This window comes from Anguilla anguilla, chromosome 6 (genome assembly GCF_013347855.1).
Source record: "Anguilla anguilla isolate fAngAng1 chromosome 6, fAngAng1.pri, whole genome shotgun sequence".
Taxonomy (NCBI): domain Eukaryota; kingdom Metazoa; phylum Chordata; class Actinopteri; order Anguilliformes; family Anguillidae; genus Anguilla; species Anguilla anguilla.
Window position 1 is genome coordinate 50701688 of NC_049206.1, and position 25266 is coordinate 50726953.

At 42.5% G+C, this 25266-nt stretch overlaps 1 protein-coding gene across 12 annotated transcripts in view; it reads right to left on the minus strand.

Annotated features, from left to right (window-relative positions):
- ptprk (protein tyrosine phosphatase receptor type K) overlaps positions 1 to 25266 on the minus strand; it is a 137142-nt gene that overhangs the window by 32593 nt on the left and 79283 nt on the right. For all 12 annotated transcript variants that reach the window (XM_035421505.1, XM_035421517.1, XM_035421509.1 and 9 more), the window contains exons 8-10: positions 5026 to 5328; positions 1343 to 1452; positions 572 to 773 (exon numbers count right to left, since the gene is read on the minus strand). In XM_035421505.1, the coding sequence (XP_035277396.1) occupies positions 572 to 773; positions 1343 to 1452; positions 5026 to 5328 (615 nt within the window). The remainder of the gene's footprint in view (positions 1 to 571; positions 774 to 1342; positions 1453 to 5025; positions 5329 to 25266) is intronic.

Genomic DNA, 25266 nt, shown 5'->3' on the forward strand with positions numbered 1-25266 from the left:
GAAGGACTCCATAATAGTTTACCACTATTCCTCAGGTTTACATGAAGATTAACTGTCAAAAATTAACTAAAGGGTACATTAGAAATGGTGAGATGTGAGTTTTACCACTTGTCTCTGGATAAAATGACAGCAGATTTCTTTGTATTTACAAAATCACGTGAGGACCAAAAGCAAGTGTGAATTGCAAGTCCTGTTCTGCTGTACTTATATTTGCAAGTAATGGCCATGTGTGTACACACTTCATTGTCTTGAAAAAAAAATGTATTTTTGATGTGCGTTTGCTTGTTAAACACCCTCCATGTCTCCCTATTTCACTTAGCAAGGTTGGGAGCTCTATTCAGCCTTCTGTGACAGCTGGGATATAGATTGTGTACTTACAATGTGTAATATTTATTGATGTGTTAATTGGGGAGGGGGGGGGGGTCCCAAAGAGTGAGGAGATGAGGGGGGCTGATAATTCTCAAATCTGGGGGGGTCCATGTAGGCAGCAGAGAAACAGGCTGTGACGAACCCACAGTAACACAGGCGCGCCCACGTAAATGCAGCCCATTTACACGGTGAAACGTCGTACCGGAAATGTTGGTGGTGACGTTGAGGGTGGTGGGCGGCCCGAAGCCCTTGACGGTGCTGGCGCGGATGACGAACTGGTAGGTGGTGCCCGGGTGCAGCAGGGAGAAGACGTGGTGGGAGCTGTTCCAGGGCAGGGACACGACCAGAGGGGGGCGGAGCAGAGGCACCGAGGGGTCGAAGGAGCGGACGCTGCTGTAGCTGATCTGCGTTCAGAGACCAGACAAGGCACGTGAACACTTACCTGCGGACGGTGTTAGATGGATGCTTTATTGAATCCGAACCACGCACTGTTTGTGACATAGGTTGGGGGGTTAATACAGTCAATAATGGAATGCAAATTTTAATTGAGGTACAGCTAACCTTTCGGTAACACTGAACTGTTAAGTCTGTGTTCAGAGTTTACCTCAATTTGCCACCAAGGCTTTCAAAGTTCAGGGAGTTAATGCAAAAAACAAATCCAAACGTTGGTGTGTTTCAGATTAAGGGAGAGGAAAATTGCTCGCACCACTGATGTCCCCACAGGACGTGTCGTTGACCTACATTTTTAGGTCTGTTTCACCGTTTCACCCGAGTATGACATACGAGCGAGGCTATTTCAGCGAAGCGGTTCGGGTTCCATCTGGATACAAAGTTTTACAAATGATGTGAAACGGGTGTTGGATATAGAAGCCGTGTGGGTGTGTGTGTGCGTGTGTGTGCATGCGTGTGTGTGTGTGTACCTTGGCTGGACAGTGTTTTCCCGTCGGACAGGCCCTGGCCAGTTTTTCATTACCTCATATTGAGTGATGACCCCGTTGGGCTCCTGTGGTTCCTTCCAGTAAAGGAAGATGCGATCCTCAAATGGTGTGGCTTTCATGGACTGGCTGGGAACCGGGCCAGGCACTGCATTAGAGAAGACAGGAGAATTCATTAATGCAGTCAAAGCGAGGCTACAGTAATGAATACTATTCTCACAAAACCACTTATGAGCTTTGGTGCCCGTAACAACCCCGCTGATTGAACTGTATACACTTACAGTAATACTACAGGTTGAAAATTGCCCAATAATATACCACAATGACAGTGCGTTGAATGGAGGACTGATGTGATTTGTGGTTTCACTGAATTTTTTTTCTTCCGCCCACCACAATGTATTTACACCAAATCAGATAATGGAAGCAGTGTGTCCTTTCAAGAAAACTCCATCGCAGTCCTGAGAAGGTTCGGTGTCAAAACACAAACCACGTCTAGTAAATATAGATTTTATATAAAAATAGAATATTTCCAAACCACTTAAAATATATTGTCTAATCCAACAAATTAACTGATAATTTCCTTGCTCTCATACAAAGTCATCAAACAACTGCGTTCGACCAAAGTTTTATTAATATGAGAGAGGAGCCATTATCACCATTGACTTGATTAGCATTGCCATTTAAATGCCCAGTAAGTTGGCAATGAAATGGGGGTCTTGATTTTACACAGTGAAATATCAGTAGCACCAAAGACCGACAAGATGTTCCTGATTGTGAAGTAGAATGTCTTTAGGCTTCATATGCAACACTGAATAGTTTATTTAATTCAGAACTGTAGCCATTCAATAAGAACTGTAGCCATACAATAGTCCACACACAGACACTGACTGACCAAACAGCAGGGTCATCACGTGGCGGTTAGTTGAGTCTGAATATGACGTTGACTGAATAACCAGTCAGCCCGGACGCGGCGCGGCGGCTGCGTCGGCTCGGCCCAGTCCGGCAGCGTCTGAAAAGCCTTCTCTTCGAATCACGCCGAGGGTGTTGCGGCGTGACCCGGTCACATGACCAGCTCCGCGGGAGCCCCGTCTGATGAAGGCAGCCCGAGGCAGTGCAAGTGTCTGCCGTCTCCAGACTTGATTCGAGGGGACCGTTTACCAAGGCTTTCTCTAGCCTGCCTGAAGACAGGTCGGCTTCTCCGCACCAAATCTGTGTCAGCGAATCAGCCTCGCCATCGCAGAAAAGTGCACACGCACTTATTCCTCCATAATTTATTTATTTATTCAGACTGATTCAGGTGGATTTTTCTTGACTATAGCCGCAACGCTTTGTCTGCGTTAAGACTGTTTGCTGTTGTTTTTCCAACAGTATGTACTAACCGTGAGCTTGGTGATTGAATGGGGATAAAGCACTACAGATAGAGAAGGCTCCATATTCGAGTAAAACAAGGACACTAAACGTTCAGTAAAGGTTTGCATAACAGGAGAAACCAGTGCACAGCATACTGTTTTAAACTAAGCCCGTACCTTTTTTTGTTTGTTTTCTGAGCCTGTGGTTCTTAGCTGCTGTTCACTTAATGTAGTTTAATGCTCACTCAGGTAGTTTTGCGCTTGTTTGTATAACTGAGTTCAATGTTCAATGGGGTACTTGAGAAGTTGTCGATGTAGACTGCAATTCTTACACTTGCCATCTCTCTAGGGGCTAAACTTTCCCCCCCCTCTTTAGAATTACTGATCGTCGATCCATGACCATTGCACTTGTGTTTACACCGCTAATCGGTCTGAATAAATGCTAACCGTGAAGTAAAAGTACAGTTTGCATGGGTTTTCTCTGTGTCTCTCTCACCTACATGACAAAGGTGTGCTGCATGTGGGACACAGTCAGCACGCAGTCTCGCCCAGAGCAAACCACAGTGCACCCGATTCCTGAATGAGATTCAACAGCTCCAGCTTGGCAGGTGCGCGCAAGTTAAAAGCTGGAGCCGAAACTTTGCTTAAAGAAAGGTTTTGCATTAATTCCGGGCGAGGCATTGGAGCGGGCTCGGTCTCCTCGCATGCTATCTCCCGGTTTTCACGCGACGAGAAGCGATTAAAAAAGGGAGCACTTCAAGGGATAACATAGCAGAGGCGGAGAGATAGGGCCCGGCCATCTGCATGAACGCACGCTGGCCGTTTCATTTCGGGCTTAACATTCACGGCGTGCCTCCCCCCCCCCCGTTATCTCGGCACTTTCTTGCCCCCCTCTCTCTCGCGAGTGACCGTTTTAGAGGAAGAAAGGAGGAACACGTGTCCGCTTTTAAATGAGCTTCCGCGGCACACACCTGCGCTGGACGCGCAGTGCCAGACGCCGCGTATCCGTTTCATCTCGCTGATAGCTTGTTAGTTCTGTCACACTCCTTTTTTTAGGCACATGAAAGACCGCCTGAATGCGTTTGGACTCTGTACGGCTGTAAGTTTTCCATTATTACCAAAAGGGGGAGGGGGGGAGGGGGGGATGTGGGATACGTGTGCCAACTGACGTGACTGAGCCCTTTATTTAAAGCCGGCCAGTCACATAGAGCAGAAGAGAAAGATTAAATAAACTGTGGTGTGTGTGCGTGGTTATATCGTACAGCATAGTGAGCATGTGTGCAACCGAGGTTGAAATTATGTATAATTGAAAGTGACTGAGAATATAAGAACAGTATATATTTTTCATATTTTGACAAAAGTATACATAGAATGTACTATGGTGAGTATACTGCAGGGTTGGCAACTTTGGTCAGCTGGCTGGAGTAAGATTTATTGCGTCTGGGGGGGGGGGGGGGGGGGGGGGGGGGGATTCAGGTCGTGGATGGGGGTGGGTGCTGGCGAAGACAGGCAGCCAATCGTCTGTCTCTCTGTAATGCTGTTATGTTTATCAACCAATCTCACGTTGTCCTGTGAGCTCATACATAATATGCCTGACAGCCTTCCTCATGCTAAAAATGTGAGGGTTGGCAAACCTGCGTATGAGATATACAGCAAAACAGTGTGGTCATAGCATATAGTTTGGTTATAATACTACAGGGTTGTCTCCAAAGAATATATAAGGATACATTTTCACTTGAAAGATGCTGTCATATGCAGTTAACACATGACAGGGTTTGCACATTTCACCGATTTTTAAAAGGCAAGTGGCAATTTTCTGTCTGTTAAAAGCAAGCATGTTTGAAGTGAGGCCCACCGCCAAAAGCAACAGAACCCTCCCAGGCTAGCCTGCTAGCTGGCTAGAAATATATGGCTAAGAAGGAAAATATGCACTACAAAAAAATGGTTATTCCAAAATTTCAGTGAGAACTACAATATGGCTGATTGAATCCTGTTGTGTTAGCACATGTTAACTAATTGAACAATTTAGCCAGTTTCATTACACTAGACATATCATTTTCAGTAGTGTTATTGACCTAGGCTGTTGGCAACCACACAGGTATGTACAAAGCGGCACAATTCGCCAGACATGCCACTTAGTACAGTCCAGTTTAAAAGTTTATTCAAATGAATTATTAAATACACTATTCTAAGTTGCAATAAAAGATGCACTAACGTTAAACCTCTGCGTGCAGTTATTTTATCCATCACTTATGCCAGCGGATCCCAAAAAAGGCTCTGCTAAGTGAGGATAAGTGCGAGTCCTTTGTGCGTGTGTGTGTGCGTGTGTGAGTGTGCGTTCACACGGTTACCATCCTCATGGTCACACATACCGTCCTCATCCGTCTGTATGATGGTCTCGTCGCTCTCCTTGCGGCCCTCCGGGTTGGTGAGGATCATCTTCAGGCTGACATTGGTGTTGGGGGGCAGGTTCCCCACCACGTGCCGCGGTGCTTTGGGGTCCATGTCCAGGCAGTCGGCCTTGGTCTCGTTGTTGGCGCCGAAGTAATGGTAGCAGATGGTGACGTTGAAGGTGTGGCAGCGGGTGATGTTGTAGCCGAGAGACTCCCAGTCGACGGCAATTAACCTGGCTTGGGTCTCGGCGATCTTCAGGCTCTTTGGAGTCCTCATTGGTTCTACAAGAGAGGGCAGGTAGAACGTTACACACGGCCTCAAGGCACACACATAACAACACACAGGTATCAACAAGAGAAAATATCCTGGACACAGCAGAACGAACAAATCTGTTCCGTTTTGGACACTCGCCAACAGGACGCATTTTCAGTTGCTGACGACTGTCCTTCAGCCCGGCGTCAATCGCGCATTGCGAGTCAGTCTCCTTTTCATTTGTCACGGCAGTAAATATCCGGGTCCCAATAATGAGCCCATTATCAGGATTCAATGTCAATGCTAGCAAGGGGGGGGAGGGGGGGCGGGGGGAAGCAAATGAGCAACGTAAACCACGCCTGGCACCTAGAAACCCAGGGAGCAGATGCTGGAAGACTGACCAGGACGACACTCGCAGGCATTTTAAGAGCCGCTAAATTAGCCAATATATCACCCCCGGAGAGAGTCAATATAATCTGACCTACAATCCATCAAGCCACCACGCCATGCTGGGTACTAATTACTCGAATAGTCCAATTTACCCACCTGATAAGGGCCATGATGAAAATGCTGCTGTTCGCCTTACCATTCTTATTGTAACAGGCTGTCACTGCAGCCAGGGAAATCACAAGAAGTGGAGTGTGTGTGTGTGGGGGGGGGGGGGGGGGGGGCAGAGGTGTTGAGGTCAACTTTATTTCTAGACAGTTGTCCTCCATTGGTACTTGATTGGCCAATGTTCGTGTCAGAAGCTCACCGATCTCCAGCAGCTGTGCTACCCTCCGTCAATTTGTTGCACTCCGAACAAACGCTTAACCCAATCTTTATTAGAACCTGGATGGGAGACCTCCTGGGAAAATCGTGTGGTCTTGTTGAGCCAACAGATGTACTCCAGGTTGCTGCTTTAGAAATGGTTAGAATTTCCAGTTTAAAAAAAATGCCAATTAGATTTCCACCAAGACACCAGACGGTTGTTAGTTGACTCCGCCCCATGGCTTAACCACACTTTTCGCTCCACTAACTGGCACTTATGGCATTATGGAGCTGGAGTTAAGTGATGGACTAGTGTGGACAAGGATCCCAGGCACATATTTATACATCAAGCAATTTCATGGCACAGGTAGCCCAGGCTCAGATAAATGCTTGTAACCACTGCAGTAACAAAGCATGTTTTGGTACAAAAGGTGCCCAGATCCAAATGTAAGACAGATTAAGAAAAAAAGAAAACACTTAAAAAAAGATTATAAAAGAGACAGCTACAGTAGGTGTGGTGCTCCATTTATACTCTTGTTTTTAGGTACAGACAAATTACAAGGCAAAACTGAACTCTTGCAGCCAAATTATAAATTCTCCCTTATTATATATCTCACTCTCACTTCAATCGCTTGCGCTTTGATGAGCTCTGCATGACCAAGTCTGTTCTTCATAGTGTAATTAGAATTAAATCGGAATAAAAGTAGGGGAACGTGGGGACAGTTCATTCTGTTCAACGGAGAAAGATGGAAATTGACCGTGTCCATGTGGCCTACTATATCTCTCGTGTTATTTAACCAGAATCCTCCTGAATAACTGCGATCGACACATACTGCTTTTAAATCATTTCAGAAGACGCAAGCAATGAGGAATCGTAAAAAAAAAAAAAAAAAAAAAAAAAATCTGACTAAAACGAATTATCGCCTGCACCGGAAAGGGGGCCGCGGTAATTTTCAAATTGTCACCGCTTCTCACCGGAGCATAATTCCGAGCGGTGCGGCGGATGACGGCGCATGATGAGAAAGCGTTCGTCGTGACTTATTCAGTAGCCGGTCGGCGGCTCGCTCGGCCTAGAGTGGCGGGGAATCGCTCGCGCCGCGGCCACGGGTGATCCGTAATGGAGAAAAAGCAGCCGGGCCCAACCTGTTGACCCCGCTGTCTCCCTCTTGACGTTACGAGCATTTAATAAATACCCCGAGAACAAGGAGAACAAAATTCAATTTCTGCCTTTCCCCCTGCCCCCTTTACTTCCCAGCCTGTGACATGATAGTTCAATACCGAAAGCCCTTGCTGCAGGGGCAATTTACACTTACTCAGAGATAATTGTGGAAAACAAAAAAGCACGGCAAAGCCAAAAAAAAAAAAAAAAAAAAAAGAGATAAGGGCAAAACACGCACCCCCCAAAGGTCCATTTTACCTACAACAAGTCATTATCTGGCTGTCATTCACAGTGGAATGCATAAAACATTGGAGGCTAGCCTGTGACAGCGAGCCATTTCTGCAGATTCGCACACGGCACACGAAAGTATTAAACCGAGACAGGGCCACAAGCTGGCGCGGCGGACCCGAAAAGGAAGGTTAAGTCGAGACGCTCCTGAGATAATGATAGCGTTTGCTCGTATGTGTGGCCGAATCAAACGCACCATTAACAACTGTATGCGTGTGTTTTCGTTTGTTTCGTTTGTATTTTTCCACAGAAACTTCTACCCATTTTTGACAGAAATGCTACTGTAGAAAAATACAAGGATCCAGTTCCAGACCGGAACATGTTAGAATCATCTGCTAAACGGTGCGATCTGTAAATAGCCTACATTGATCAAGCTTCAACCCAGGTGTCCTTCTGGGAAATATTAAATAATGACCAAACTTATTTAGTCTCATTCTAAAATGGCTTTTGGGGGAGGGAGGGTGGGGGGTACAACTAGTGTCATTCCAAAAAACAGCTCAGCAGAGTCCATTTATAAGCATCCAATTTGAATGACGATCAAAGTAAAAAAAAATAATACATTTGTAAAATCTCTGACATCGCCCATCAATTTAAATGTCAACAAGGCAATAAGACATTCTGGCAGAAATGAATTGCCTGACTTCCCATGCCCCATCAACTTCTAGCACGTCCGTACAGCCGAGGAGCGATAATATTTGCACGGGAGACAATTACCTGTCTCTCCCACATCGTTGCTGTTTATTCCGTCGCCTTGGTCCATGATTAACAGCTTGTGTACCCTTCGGTGCTGATCAATAGCCGTGAAGTCCCGCATTAACTTTACAGATTAGACATCCCTCCATAATAAATTTCATCGATTCCAACAGCTCGGACGCCGAAATCCCAAAGCGTTTTCAAAAAGCTTAAATTAAAAGTAGATGTATTGTCTGCAGGGAGGCCAGAGTGCCAGAGTGATTATAAAAGGTGTGACCTCCCTTAACTTGTTCCTCTTGTAGAATAAAGCTACTCAGAGCTGAGGAGGCACATTAGTATGTTCAAAGAGGAAGGAGCCATTTTAAAAGGGTGAGGGCAGAGACGCGCTTCCTCTGAAAACCACGGCGCGATTATCCCTCGTAATGGGTACTTGGGCATATTCATCAGGACACAACTGGAATGAAATTAAAATTAAAGAGCTTGGTTTTTGCCTCTGTGCATAATCAGGACTCTGTGAATAATTGATTGCGATGGCAAATTGATTACTGACGTCTAAACAAAAGCAAATCTTTGCGTAGGCCACTTCTCCGATGAGCAACAATTCGTTCGTTATCTTATTTCGCGCATTCATTAAAAAAAAGTCCAGCATGAACCCCATGGATGTTTGACATAAAGCCCAAAAAGACTAAAGGAACCAGATTCTAGAGAGGGATCCCATCTGACGTTTAAGAGGAATGCAGAGAAGTGGACCCAACAGAAATTTAAATCACCACTTGAATAAAATATGGGCTACTGTTAGTTGGGGATAACATTGTAGACGCCCTGTTTGTTCAACAATAGGCTTCTTTTCCAAAGCAGGATTTTAAAAAATTGTTTCCCCAAAATAGAACCCATTAACAGTGCCACACAGAGACTGTTTCGACCAGGCAGGTCTTTATAAAGTTACAGTGACCACAGAAACGTGAATTATAAAAAATGTTTGCTACTTCGCTTCCTCCCAATTTTAAAGACTTAGTCCAAGAACTATTCCATGGCCAAATATAACATTTGATTCAGAGTGTTCAAGCAATTTTGTCAGATTCACTGACTGTTTCAGTATAGGATCCTTCCTTTGACACACCCCTAGCTGAATACAAAGAAGAATGCAAATCAGTGACTCTTAACGCCACACCCCAAACGACAGTGAAAAAGTCGACACTTCAGAGGGAAAGACTTTTGAGACAAAGCCAGACAGCCATCCCAAGACCACAGCGTGTTAACAGTGATTCACAAAGAAAATAGGCCATTTTAAAACCAGGAACCAAATGAGAGAGATCCATAATGGACCGTCCTCTGCATTTTGAACCCAAATGGAGGTTCCAAATCAGCCTAAAGTTTAACGTTTGCATGCGGTTTTAAAAATATAAACGTCTAAATATATTTAAATGCTTACGCCCACCACTTCAAGTGATTTCGCTAGCTAGGTTTGTCTAACTGTCTTTCATTTTGTGGCAAGCAAAATATTATTTTGTTCAGCAATTAAACATCACTCTACCACCGATCACCATTGCATAGGCTGCTTTCTTAACATCTTATTTTTTTCATAATTTTTGAAGTGGCGTGAGATTAAAAGAACTGTTAAAGCTGCAAATAGCTCAGAGTCATTCTGGACATGTCGTCCATGATACTGAATGACAATCGCGGGTGGCCTTTGGGGGTCGTCAAAAGAAGCACTTGATGATAGGGACTGAATCAACTGGCCATGAAAGCAGTTTATTCCAATAAAAAAAGCAGCAAAAAAGGGCAGGAAATGGAAACAAACAGAAATATATGTGATATGGCAGTTTTTGCTATATTAAATCGCATAATATTACTACTTGTCAAGGGCTGTGTATTATACTGTAAGTGTGCATGATATATTAAAAGCTACAGTGCATAAAAGCTGTAGCAGCGCATAAAAGCTGCATGTAATGCACTGCACGTTGCTTCTGTCTAATTTAGCACCATTTTCTAAAGCACCACGATGCATCTCCTCACTGACCACTAAATAAAGTCAATAATAGGAACATGAAATCATAGTCACAATAAGAACAGTGCACACTGTAATGATATAATTAAACATTCCATGTTCCATAATCTTCCTCCAAAAAAAATGCCAAACCCCTTTTTTATCGAGCCTCTTGCTGAGCAGTACTTATTTATATTAGAAACTGAAATATTGTCCATGTTTTCATGTGGGCAGAATCACAACCCAAATACAGTCCATGGATTCCTCTCTCAACAGGGGTGAGAAATTGCAACTTCTAGCAAAAGCACAAAAAAGAATTTGTCAAAAGCCACATTTGATACTAATAATATCAGTATGAGCAATTACAGAAAGAAGTTCTATAACTAGTCAGATTATTATGAAAATATAAATAGTATACATTAGTATGGAAATAAATTAACAAATCAACTGTAATAATAAAAACAATACATGACAAAAACACTATTAATGCAACATTAACTCAGCTGTGGATTTGTATCTCCACTGTTATTTGGCCATAGCTTAAATGTTACAAACCCTGGGCACTGTACTACAATAAAAAGTGATTTCAATCAGACACCTACAGTACTTGGCACCAGTCATTTCCACATTAATGAGCTCCAAGATAATGAGGGTGTCTTACTGGAGGCCAGCCAGCAGGAGGCTTGCAGGGGCAGTCAGGGGCAAGTTCCCTCTAATCTCTTGAACCCTCCCCCCCTGTTATCCAGGCATATGTTTGGGAGCACGTGTCAAGATAATGATACATTTTGACCGCAGTACAGCTCCTGTAAACAACACGGTTGATTTCCCAGTTTAATATATTTAATTGTGGCTTTAGAACAGGGCTGGGGGTGCTGTGCGCGCACCATAAAGAAGAAATTATCAGCACACTCATGCGCTACCTGTCAAAACTTGTTTCTTAACTACTTCAGCCGCAGTAACTTCAGGCGAGAAGGGATCTAAAGAGGAGGCCGATGATCAGGACAGACTACTTCCTTCATTTACAACACGGCGCGTACACCTCCTACAGCACCGACTGCACACTCGTCTGAAAAACCCGTAAAAACGTGCCAATACCGCTGTATGACGGAGAGCGGGCTGCGGCATGACCCTTCCTAAAGCGGAAATGGGCGGAGCCTATAAAGCAAGCAGCCCCTCACTCCACTGACTGGCACGTAGGAAACCAGGACAAAAGCCTCACTGCGCAACGTAATAAATTCCAAGCTTCAACAGCGCTATCTAGCAGAGACAATAGCTTCCCAATGAAAATAAATAAATAAATAAATAAATAAACACCACCAAAATACCCGGTTAAAACATTTTGGAGCAGAACGGTGGAGGCCTTTATCTCTGGGGATGACAATGACACGTGCAGCTGAAATGACTGCTGCCGCTTCTCGAAAATTTCACGGCACCAGGCCTGCCATTCCTTCATCACCATGGGGTGGGGTGGGGGCAGTAAACAGCCTCCAAAAAATGTGACGGAGGATTATGCACACCGATTTTGACTTGGAACAATCAAATTGAACTCTGCTAGGCTGTGCTGGAGAACTTGTAGGCCTACAGGGTGAATATGAATGGTTGTAGGCTGAAAAGACGCATATCTCTGGATATTTCCTCTTTTTCGGGACTGAAAATATCCATCCAGGCGGTATTTATACATTTCTAAAAATGTCCGCTTAGGTTTTGCTTATTCCATAGACCATACATATATATATACAAACAAACAGCCTTAGTATTATGTTTATTGCACCCTGTTGCCCATCCTCTGTTGTTGAAATCCAATATATGGTCACTATAGTTTATGGTGAATAGATGGTTCTGGGTTACTGGAGATGTAAAGCTAATAGCAAACGGGGGTATAATTTGAACAGTTAAACAAAAGAACACCGAGCGTTCGAGTCTGTGTTAATCCCACAGTAAAAATGCTGAAATGAAAATACTGAATTTATTTCATGGTTCCTAACTGATGAGGTGAGAGTGGAATTCAGGACAGTGTAACAATACACAAGCATTTCAAATATATGGACTTCAGACACCCACTAAAAAACAACACTTACACTTAACAACAGATTATCTACATCATGACTGAGCTCAAGATGTAGTCTTAAGAGAAAAAAATTACATTTAAATGCCCTTAAGAGAATAATCAAGAACCATTCAAAGAACATGCGGCACTTCAACTAGGTGATGCAATAAACACCTTTAACTCAAAGGCGCAACTTCTGGGTCTAAACAATCTATTTAAATTTCCTGACAACCATGACGCTTTCACCCCCTCAAGGAGACATTTTGGAAAGGAAAGGAGAAGAGCCTTGTCTTTGCAAGGATACTTCAGAATGAAGCAATCTGGGAATCAATTTAATTTGTTCTCTCTATTGCGGTTGATCTCTCACTACCTGGGTGTAATTTGTTTTTCATCATTCAGACGGAGACAGAACCAGATTATTTTCCACTTTTTTAGGCCCGAGAGATGCTTTAAAACTAACTGCTGTCATCCACTTTAAAATTAAGACCTGACAGTCACCATCAAGCGCACGCTACGTCTTCTCGTCACCAAGAGGACACGGCTAGGTTTTGTTCAGCTATAAATAAACTCGGATAGAAGTGCTCCATTATCTCCTCCAGTTTTTCCCCCCCCTCTTCAATAGTCAATATTAAAAAGAAGGATGGGTAATATAAAACATCCCACTTAATTGATCAAAATGGTTGGGTCAAATGATAAATGCGAAGGCAACTTTGAGGCGCAGCTCATTGAAATGACAAGTATCTTTTTATTTTCCAGGCCGTCTTCCCACTCCTGGGTTCTTATTGCAGGCTGTTCCCTCTCTACGGTCCTGACAGCCCGCTTGATAGGCAAGGGGAGCGGGAAAATGGATGGCTCGGGAGAAAATGTACTTGCTTGTAAGCAGGACTTTGAAATTAAAGCATTAATAACGGTGCTGTTTACAGCGTTTACCTCTCCATTACCCCAGCCTCTGTGTAGTTTCCTGTGCTCTCCAGGGGCGACCCCATTGATGTTGGTGCATGTGTGTGAGAGAGTGTGTGTGTGTGTGGTGGTGGGGGGGGGGGTGTGTGGGGGTGTGGGGTGTGGGGGGTCAGATGGGGGAGGGGGAGAGTGGGGACGAAACAGCGGCCAATTCAACAGCCAGCTGCCCACACATTTCCCACAATTCAATTTCCCATCAAACGACAAAGCGATTCGCTCCATAAAAAAAGCTTTGCCAATAAAGCTTTCTTAAACCCCAGTGACAGGGTGGGGTGAATCCAATATCATTTATTTTTAATTGCGTTTTTCAGAGGCTCTGGTTGCTCCCTGTGGAATGCTGAATGTTGAGAGGAACGCCAGGATGCTCCCGTCGCTGGGGGTTTCTAATGCGGTGCGTTTCAGAAACATAAACCTCCAGCGAATTAGACTTTACATCTAGCTAATGGTGCGTTAGTTACTTAACCGGGAGAAATATAAGCATGACTCCCACACATCAACAACCGAAAAAAAAGAAAACAAAAACAAAACCTTATCCAACAATAAAGCAAAAATAACTTGTTCGACCGGCTCAATACAAAGCATCTTTGGCAGGCAATTGTGAATCTTTTTTTAAACTAAACAAAAAAAAAAAAAAAAAATTAATTTCCTAAGAAATCAATTTAAAAGAAAATGTCAAACTTAAAAATGCCTTTATCTCCTGAAAGGGCGCGCCTGATATAACACAGATTAACATACGCAGAATCAATCAATCAGAGTCAACGGATTTTCACGCAGAAGAGGTAGCCTGCTTCGGAAGTCGGCGAAAGTGCAGTTTGGAAATCGTCCCAGACGTCCTCTCTGCTCCGGATGCTAAATTTAACACCCTGAGTTTCAGAGCTCCTGCTCAACCTGAAACGACTGTCATCCAGTCAGTTTAGCACACAAAGAACGCTTCGAGACTGTCTGGAATGCTGATGGAAACAGGGTAAACACCTGTAAAGCAATTACAGCCGCCAAATGCGCTTGGCTTAAGAGATGAATTCATAATGTTCACTGCCATCTGTTAATTATCAAACTGAAATTAATCAATCTTTCTACATTTTTTCCCAGGCATAATGGAAAGTTGTTAATTTGCTAAATTTGAAAAAAATCCAATTAGACTAGCTAAATGCTTTTCCCCCATCAACCCCAGTGCACAATATTCAAACTTTACATTACTTATCTGGACCGTGTCAATATCCATATATACAGATCTTATATATATGTAGATATATACACACATGCAGAACAACGGTGGCTAAGGGAGCTACAAGCAATAGAGGCAATGCCCTTTAAGATTGTAGTGGCTCTGATCCAGTTTTTTTTTTTTTTTGGGGGGGGGGGGGGGGGGGGGGGGTAATTTTTGGATGATCCACTGACAATGGGTGCTTTTTTTGGTGCTACTGTAGACTTACTGTTAAAACAGCAGTGTTTAATGTGGCGTACTTTTTCCTTGCAAATTTCAAATAAACAGTGTTGGAGAAACAATGTTGAAAGCATAGCTATACAAACTACTTCTCACTGAAAGTATTTGAACTATAGCCAAGCTACCAAAAAAAGAAATGTAGCTCGCGAAACGACAGTTACTCAAAAACTGTAGTTCAAACTACTTAAAATAAAATGTAAAATATTATCACACTCGCGAGACATAATGCACCTGAGCCAGCAATGCCCTGTTTTTGCACATAGGGAGAACCTCCATACAGCTCAGTAGGAAGAACCAGCAATGTGTCGCAAATGTGCAGTGGATCATTGGCAACTACAGTGGAGTGGAGTGCTTCTCACCAATCAGGATTAGAGAAAAAAGAGAGAAGGGAGGTGGTATATGATCAGGGGTTTGGAAAAAAAAAATTGTTTATGGCCAAAAGCAGTTGGTAGTTCCAGTAGTTAACTACACCTCAAAAGAAAGTATTTAAGAAAGTAATTAATTATGACAACCATTTTGAATGTAGTTGAACTACCAGCAAAATGGAATTAAACTACTAACGTAGCTACATGTAGTTAAGCTACTCCCCAACACAACAAATTAATTGAAAATATATAATAATATTTTGGTTGATAATCGCTAATTACTTTAAGCCACATGAACATTTCAGTGGTGCACAATTTAAAAATAACAATACAGAATGTCTTGAGTTGTCGATGCGATGAAGCAGCAAAATACAAAATTTAAAAAAAGAAACAGTAAACATCCCTGGAAGCCAAGGCTCTCATGAACTAGTTTCACTTTAGGAAAAGCCAACCTGCACTGCTGGACTGCATGGAGTACAGGATTATGTTAAGCCTTCAGCATCATATGCTTTCTGCTATCAGGCTTGAAATCTTTCCTTGGCCCTTAATGGGTTTCAAAAACAGATTGCGGGGGGACCTAAATCCTTTGTCTTCACAAATAAACAGCACAGAATCTTAAAGCACTGTGACACCGTACTGCACTAGATATCAGCTAAAAGATTCAAGACGAAACAACGTGGGGCCGAAGTAGAGACATATGGATTTTTGAGCTTTAATATAATGAACACAACATCCACTTCCTGTTCCAACACCAGTCTCGGCACTCTCACAGCAAGGCAGCTCAGTCTATGATGACGGCCATTGGTTGACTGGCGATTCATGCTGGGAGTGAATCGGAACCTGCCTACTAATCAGTGATTGCGAAGCCAAAGCTGGCACTGCTGTAGTTCTTCTTTTTTTAACCATTTGGATATGGTGGTGAGGTTTCTTAATGGCAATCAACAACCAGAAATGGTTGTTGGGTCTTTTCTTAGCAGGTGATTTTTCCAGTGATTTGGCTCATGCGGCACTTTCTCTGGCCACTGCCCTGATTAGTCGAGCATCCGAAAGCCTTTGATGCAAACAAACAGAATACACTAGGGAGTGACCGAGAGTAAGTCAAGAGCTTAGAATTATAGGGTGATATCAGATTTATTTATTTTAAAATATTATTATTATTATTATTATTTTGTCCCTTTGCTGTACAACTTTGACATTACTTGCTTAAAATAGTGTAAATGCAATCATTTTGGAAACCATAAAGCTTGGCATCTAAAATCTTTCCGCTGTATGAAAAGAGCCCTATAATATATGAACTCTTAAAATAGGAAGACGCCGACAGGAAAGCATTGTTCCTGCTAAAATTTATCTACATCCCCTCCTCCTCCATATACTAAATGGTAAATGAGCTTAATAACACAATAAACATTAAGCGTATTCGTAAAACATGCAAAACATAGTCTCTCTACGTTGGCTATGGACTGATGGAAAACAGGGATGACAACCACAATTCATCCTCAGCTGTCACCATTTACCACCTGTGTGAGCATTTGATTTCTGTCAGGTGATAAAACTGGCAAACCTTACATTCTAATCTTTGTCTCCTCCATCAAGTCAGACCACAGGGCACCTCTCCTCAGTCAGGATCATTTTCCACACCATTTTACCACCATAAAACCATCAGCGGAGGATGCCATTGGTGAGATATTGGCTCCCATTGCAGATAACCACAGTGATTCGTCACTTCTCTTCCAGGTTGGAAATGCTGAACCTTTCCACTTCTGGGGATGCTTCGGTGTCACAGAGAAAACATATTGCCGCAATTTAAAACAAAAACTGTAAAGACTCGAAAGCCTCACGGACGACACAGGCGAGAATCGGGCATATTTTTTCCAACGCGGAGCCGGATTTTTCTAATCAAACATCAATCTGGACAGACTAACTTAGCACTCAATCCCAAACTTGATTATATTTCACCTTTTACTCTCTCTAGACAAGTTCCAATAAATCACTTCTTCGGGATGAGGAGAAAAAAATGGGGGGGGGGGCAAGTGGGGGGAGGGAGGAGATGGTAATAAAAGAGGAGAGCACTGCCTTCGTCTGTTTCCACCCTAGGGACTGGTAAAAAACTAATTCTCACAATTCCCGCCGGGGAAATGAAACTCTGTGTGTGTTATTCTGGTATCATATCAATTACCTACACAGTTACGACTGCACAAGAAAATGGTATTGGGAGGGGGGGGATGTGAATTTTTTTCCTACCATCTGTACCACACAAAAAATTTCAATTAGCAGAGTCAGTGACAGCCTTTCCGTGACTCTCTCCAAATAGGTACGTTATTTGCCGGAACACAATGTACATTCTAGCTATTCAAAGGATCCAATTCGGTAGATACTCAGCAATATAATAAGTGAGACTAATTCAAAATATTTTCTTTGATTACCTCAGAAATTAAAAAAAATAATAACAGACCCATTATTCTGAAGCTGGTGTATCACAAAAATGTGCATTTTTTTTTTACCCAGAGAAATTGAATTTAGTGAAGTCTGTAAGAAGGCTTTCATATTTTGCACTAACTACGCACACATGTCTACATGCTCTCTCTTTGAGCTCATTTGCATCTGTCTTTGAGCTTTAATTTCATGCGGAGAAATGCGAGGCTTTCCGCTGCCTTCACAGTTACGATTTCCCCAAGATCAAAGTATCTGACAATTAGAGAGAAGCAGGTCTGGGAACGTTACCACCTCACGGACGGAGTTCCCATTTCTCAGCTCCCTCCGTATCTCTCGCGCCTCTCACAGCGCAACCGGGATGTGTACTGCTAGCGTGTGTTTATACACCACGGCAGCAACTTTATGATGCCCATTCCAAACCCAGGCCTATTAGCAGAAATGCTGTGGAGCTAGAGTTCAGCCCCAGACCAATCAACAACACACGCACCAAAAAAAAAAAAAAAAAAAAAAACTCATCCTGTCAGTTTCGGGAGTTCCTATTCGTGCCAATGTAGTATCACCTCTCTCCGGATAGCGTGATGGGTGAAATGGGAGCAATGCAATAACTTCTACAGTACCTACTGTAAGCGGTGAAATATGAGATCAATTCTGTCTGGGGCATGCCCATTTACACTGGAGACAGCTTAAAGCCACACACCTGATATAGAAACATCATCACAAATCATAAAAGAAGACGAGATAAATCCCCAGGCACAACCATAGATTATCTATATGGTAAGTGCAAAACATCATGGAGGAAAGCCATTTATCCATTCCATATTTTATTTATCTACCCCAACCCCCCCTCCGCCCCCGATGGAATATTGTTAGTAGTGTGCAAAGGATGATGGGAGGTGGTATCTTATTGTACAGTCAATGCGATGAAGAACCCTGGGAGAACCCTGGGCATCATCTCACTTTTATGCAACCACAAAGTGGTGCTCTGCTTTATTTACCATTGGAAACGAGGATGATAGAGGGTTATGACCGACTGCATGAGTTTCCTATGATATGCCGTGCATTATAAACAGCCTGGTAATACAATCGAACTTGGTATTCCACTGATGAAGTGATACAGATGGTGGGGAGAGGAGAGGGAGAATGGGGCGAAGAGGAGAAAGAGGGGTAGAGAGAGAGAGAGATACCGGAGAAAGGTGCTGGCCAGGTACTATAGCTCAACAAGTGACAAATTCATCCAGTTGCCTTTTTTGAAATTCAAATTGTGCAGCCTGTGAAGAAGCTGATAAGCACTCTAACAGAGTAGAAAGTCAACACAGACAGTAAGATCTAGCACAGGTGGATTATGGGTAATGAAGGAAAGGGAATACATATCATTAAGGCTGAGCACATTCATCTCAGACCCCGGCCACGGAAGCAAAACAATAAAAAGGGTGCGGGTACAATATGGGGTGGGGTGGGGGGGGAACTAGGACCAAGCACAATTTTTTTCCACTTCTCGAGAATACAAATGTTCACTGTTACAATGTTTCTCAGATCCTCTACAGCAGTGGTTCTCAACTTGGGCCAGAAAGGGCCGGTGTGGGTGCAGGCTTTTGTTCCAACCAAGCAGTTACACACCTGATTCTACTAATCAACCTTTGGAGTCGTTACTAAGGACCTTGATTAGTAGAATCCGGCGTGTAACTACTTGGTTGGAACAAAAGCCTGCACCCACACCGGCTCTTTCTGGTCCAAGTTGAGAACCACTGCTCTACAGACTCAAGATGCATTCATGACCAAATGGCATTCTATAAAGAAATCAATAACAGAAAAGCATTGCCATTGAAAGAGGAAAAAATGCAAGGTAGTTTGTGTTTCATGACATTTGTGGCAATTCCTCACAGAGGAGAACTAAAGCAACACTAAAATGAAAGGCACACATCATCACAGTAATTCTAACAGCCAAAACCTTGTGTTCGTACAAGAGATTTCAAACCAGCAATGGTTTAGTTAAGGTATTATTACTTCCAGACAATAATGAAATCTGTTCAAATTCATGTCAAAGGCAGTGACAAGGATCATGCTTTCTTTCTATTTTTTTTTTGCAGTTGAACAAGGTCCTGAACAATAGGTGGCGGGATCTCAACCATCAGCAGTCATTTACATTTAAATAACATTTTTCCCTCACATTCAGATAATCCCGTGACTTCATAACGTTTGTCGGAAAGGATCTGCGGTCCAACGAACGCGTCGTTGTTTATGCCGTGGAATTAGATGCAGCTAACTGTTGAACAAACATTAATCATTACCCCTTTTATCAGCGCCCACAAACGCGGTTCGCTGGAGTCTTCCTCCAAACTGCGCACACCCCAGCAGCAGGAGAAAACACAGAATTCAAACTAGGGCATTTTTTTTTTTTTTTTAACTTTCAAGCCAAATCTGTAGAATGTATTTACAAGAACCCTGACTGAAAATATTTTACCGGGCATGAAGATTCTATGAAAACGTAACAATACAAAATATAAAGGAGCCAATCATACAGTGGGTCCATCTTTATTTTACGAAAGTAGATGGAACTCGTGTGCACGCTACGGAAAGAAGTGGCTTGAAAGCAGAAAGGGCATGCGTGGCTGGTTCACGCCAAGATGGTTTTCCTGCATCTTGCCCGATTTGTGATTGGTTAATAAAATGGCAACCTCCTAAATAGTGACCTGTTGTACTTAGGTACATGTATAGAATTATTAGGCGCTAGGGCTATGGGAATTCCATATAGATGTGCCACTCGTGAGGAAAAACTCATCCAGACTTCTAAGTACTGTTCAAAAACCAGAAGACATCCCAGCCTCGTCTAAGAGCGATGGCAAGGTCCAGCGGGGTTGACTGCCGATCGGCGGTTGAGCCGCGAGAAGATCTCCTCTGGACAGAAATCATTGAAAGGGCACACACTTCAATTTAAAGAGGGCTACAGGTAAGCCCGTGCTCTAATGAATTAATTTAATGTAGCTTAGATCTATGGGCGAAAATAAACACAATCACTGTATGTGAGGGGAGGACGGGGGACGGTGGGGGGGGGGAGGGCAGTGGGGGGAGTCGCACTGGGCCGCAAATTGAAAGGCTGTGGCCCTGTCAAACGGAGCCAAATCTCTTCAGGAAATCCGGACTTACGCTCATCACAGCACCGAAATGACAGCACCACAGCCTATATTCTCTTGCAGCCTAGATCCCTGTGGCATGTTTGTAGCATGCTAATATCAAAGCTATTATTGGAATATATCAACAATCCCCTAAAAGTCAGATAATAGGCACCACCTCTAGTTCTCTACATGTAAAACGGCAAACCAGATTTTCTCTCAATCAAGCGTCATGTCTTTCTCTCTCTCTCTATAAATATATATAAAAAATATATACACATACAGGCACACACACACACACATATATATATATATATAAACAAAACAAATACACATTTAAACAAAAAAAAGCCTTGTTCTTTCGGCTAATGATGCTTTGCACATAATCAGGCAGAGCCTGCACTTTAGCAAATGGACTCACTGCTAGTGCTTAAGAGAACAATTTCCTGGGCTCCTCCACTCATTAGTTTCATTTAAGGTTCCATTTAAGATGCATCGATTGCAGAGTGTCGCATCCTGGCCTCGAGACACCGCGTGGTGAAGTCTGAGAGAACAGTGCCGAGCTCCAATATCCCCGTTACCGGGAGGGGAAAAAAAGTGAGATTATGGAGGTCTAGGAGATGTTGAAGAGACACAAATCCACAGTTTCTTTAAGACCTTCACTATTCAAATGATCTCACCCCTTCCATCTCTGCACTCATTTGGTAATTTCATAGCATACATTAAATTTAAAATAGTTTGCACTAAATAGTAATTAAATACTTTAATCGCATGCCCCAATGTCATTCCCAAAGACAAAATGGCAGTCAGTGCTTGAAAACATAAAATTTACATGGTAGTCTGATTAGATTACTATTCTTATCGGAAGACACAGAACTTGTCAAGTGACTCTTGGATCAATTTTAATTTGCATGGTACAATTGCTTCCAATTCTGTTCTGACTCTAAATAGCGTAAAACTAGAAACAATGGTATACTATTGGCTCATTCATCAAGATGAGATTAAATCTCTTTTGCATTAAGGGGTAGGCATTTTTGTGTCAACATCATTAGATATTGAGCTATGCTAAGACCTTCCAATAACTAATAACTTTAAAAAGTATGACCTAGATTGTATCAAATAGGTTTGGCAAACAAAACAATTCCATTCACCATCAGCAAGGCAAATTTCATTCAAAAATCTGCGATAAAAAAAAAAAAAGAAAAAGAAAAAGAAAAAAATAAAGTTTACGATGAGAGACGTGCCATTATCCTGTGAAAGCTCTGAATTCGTCGGTGAAATTTTCTACACACTGTCCTGGGGGTTTGTGCAGATTTAATAGGTTTTAGAATATATTCTGCAGAAATGGGTGATTTGAGAACAACAGTAAATTTTACTTCCTGTGTTGACATAGGTATTTTACACGGTCACAAAATCTAACAGCAAAAAAACATTTCAATATATTTGAAAGTGTTGTATTATTTGGGCAAATAAAATACCAAGATGGGCAAACACATATTTCTGGAAATACTATTCCCATCTTGCTTGCATGATAATATACAGGAAATGCTTTTGTTGGGATGACAAGAATGAGCATGCATACATGCAGGCTAAATAAATAAATAAAGTTGAAGTCCTAAGCAGGTTCCATACTGAAACACCTGAACTGAGATAACATACATGAAACAAAGCAAACTAAAACCTGAGCAAAATAAAGCTTTAATCCACCCAATTAAAGAATAAAAAGTAATCTTGCTACTTTTTATAATTCTTTATATAGTATAATTTTTTCTTTTTAAAAAACTGTGGTGAATGATAATGGACGTTTCCGGCATACACAACCACGATTCCGCAATTCCACGCAATACGACATTTCCACTCGAGGCATTATTTATTGACGCGCAATGTGTTTTCCTCCGAACGTGGGGGGGGTGGGGGTGGGGGGGGAAGGTCATTTTAAATGATGCGCAGTCCGTGTTTGCGAATTGAGGTGTGTGCTATCAGAGAGTCCATGCACTTTTATTCATGATTCATCTACACCAGCCACAGACTCCAATTACTTTGACTCCATGTTGGGGGGGGAGGGGGGGGGGGAGTAGAGAATAATGTCATGCCTTCCACAGGAGACACTTTTAGACTGCCTGAGGTAAGGAAAGTAATCTACCAGCTCTCTGTTCGCCGGCATTCGCTGCTTGATAGTCATTTACATTCACGACCATTCAAGCTCGCTTAGCAGTTCAGAGCATTTGTCTTCTTTACCTCAATGCCAGCAGTGCTGGCAAATTATAAGGCTGCGATTGGAAAAAGCTGGTGATGATTATAACAATGATAATGTTAACAACAGCGGGGGGTTTTTTTTACCACACTGCCTTGGAAAAACTTGGTGCTCTTAGGTGTCGCAACACGGTTTGCATTCAATACAATCTCAAACCACTTTTCCTAATCTTGGAACATATCTGAACATAAGCTCTAGAACAGCATACACTCACCTGTATTGTATAAGCTTTCAATAAATGATCCAAAAAAAGGTGGCTTTGTTATGGTGAAATAATAAAACCTAGTATCTGTGCAGGACCACAGAAAAACAATAACAGAAAATAAAGACACGGCATGATGTTTATTTTCCATTATGAAAAAAATCATCTATTACGTGAACAAGGCCTAAGCTATTTGACCTGGCTAGGAGACAGAACATAACGATACTTTCTCTATTTACGCATGGGAAAGTGATACTGAATAAGAAAGAGTCCACACAGCTTTTTCCCCCCCAAGAGAAATTCATTTTTTGGCACAAAATGTGATATTTCAAGTACAACTTCCAAAGTGTTTAAAATGGCGCCTTTAAAAAACCTTGCCGATCAGGTAATCTCCTCAGTAATCATGGAGTATTTAACACATCGCAGTTATGGATTAGCATATACTTTTCTCCCCCAGACACCTCTACTCTTCTCCTGATCACCTGCACACCAAACTCACTATCCATCTGATGATGCTGAGCAAAATATTGCTGGGCCCAGTAGAGTTGACATGGAAATAACGGTTCTTCACCTCAGTGCTAGCTGAACTACAACTGACGCACTTGAGTCGAAAGGTGCCTCACAATGAGAAACAAAAGCACTTTTAATGCTACGTGCGGATGAATTTAAACATAACACAAAGTGCCAAGAGGTTTCGCAGCTGCTGTAGTACTATTCTCAACACGCACTCTCGCAAACATGAATTCAGCTGCTTTATACATCAAAGTGTGCATATATACTGCAAATACCCTAATCTCATCTTCCTAGTGCCTTTGGCAATATTTTAACATAATCCATAGCCAGGCCTGTGTAATTTCACTCATTCATTGACATGCGTACATCTACTAAGGTCACCTTTGCACTAGGCTGAGTTGTAGGAACTGACAGAAATGTGTTCTGTCCGTTTCTCAAAAAAAGTGTCAATTCATGGAATATTTCACACATTCTATGCAGCTGTAAACATTCATTTATTTAAGTAAGAATGGCTACCAGATTTAGCACAAAATAAAGTTGCAGATAAAGATGACTGAATTACCTGCCATGGTTTAAATAGATTAACTTTCCATTCAAAGGAAGTGAAAGGTCCATCATAAATTACAAACCGATTTGGAACATATCTCTCATAACTGCAGATCTGTAAAAGTAAATATAAAATGGAAATTATGGGCGCACTTCATATTATACTTATTCACACAAGTAATTTTGTGTTGCTAACTATAAGAGCAAACAATATTGCATAGCTCCTGAGGGGAATTATCACCCATTTAAATTGCATTCAGACACATCCATTTCAAAAGAGCATTTGAAGAGAGATGAGCCATCAGCTAATGAAAGCAAAACTGAAATAATCACTGCGAGATAAAGTCAGCGGCTTAATAGTGCACGTAGCTGCAGCCCTGATCAAAATCAATATCTGGGCCTGAGGATTGATACCGTCTGAAAAGCTAATGCACAAGGGGCCCGTTGTTCGCACCTGGGTGAAAACCAACACTCACTGAATCACAAGTGGACTCTATCTGGCAAGAGCGTTTGTCAAGGAACTCGACGTCGCCACCGCCTGTCGAACAAATAGACGACGACAATTAGCAGGAGCAGAGGCCGAATCAAACCCGTAACCGACATTAGTGTTTAGGGAAACTCTTGAATAAACGCATTCCTTTCAGCGCCTGGGCGGGTGAACTCCTGACCTTTCTACGGCACGGCTGTTACGATCTTGGCTGTTCATTGGAGGAGCGACTAGCTGTTTAATTGAAATTGCCACAATAAAGAGCCGCGGCAGCAAACTGCAGCCGGAAGAGGCATTTCAATGTGCCTCTTTCACCGTTATCTGCAGTATAACGGTCAGCCGCTCTCCGGTCTGTGATACGTTTTATAATTGCAAAATTTAAGAGCTGCAGGGGGGCCCCAGCATGATGCGCTGTAGCTTTTTGAGAGCAGACTTAACCTGGTTTCTATCGTCTTGACTGCCAATACAGTCCAAAAAAAAAACAAACAAACAAACAAACAAAAAATCCAAAAAACCAGCATGGTAGCAGGAGACCCCGATGTGAAGCTTTGATCGACACACCCGTTAAACAGTCTGTTAACGCCCTCCTTGGAATCAAGTGGTTTCCTTTTCCGCCAGCTCGGTCAGATCTCGCGTCCGGTTTGATCATTTTGACAGAGCCTTGCACAGGCAGACTGTATTCCTTTGTTGTTTTTCCCAGATACTTAAAAAAATTTCATGCGAAGGGTG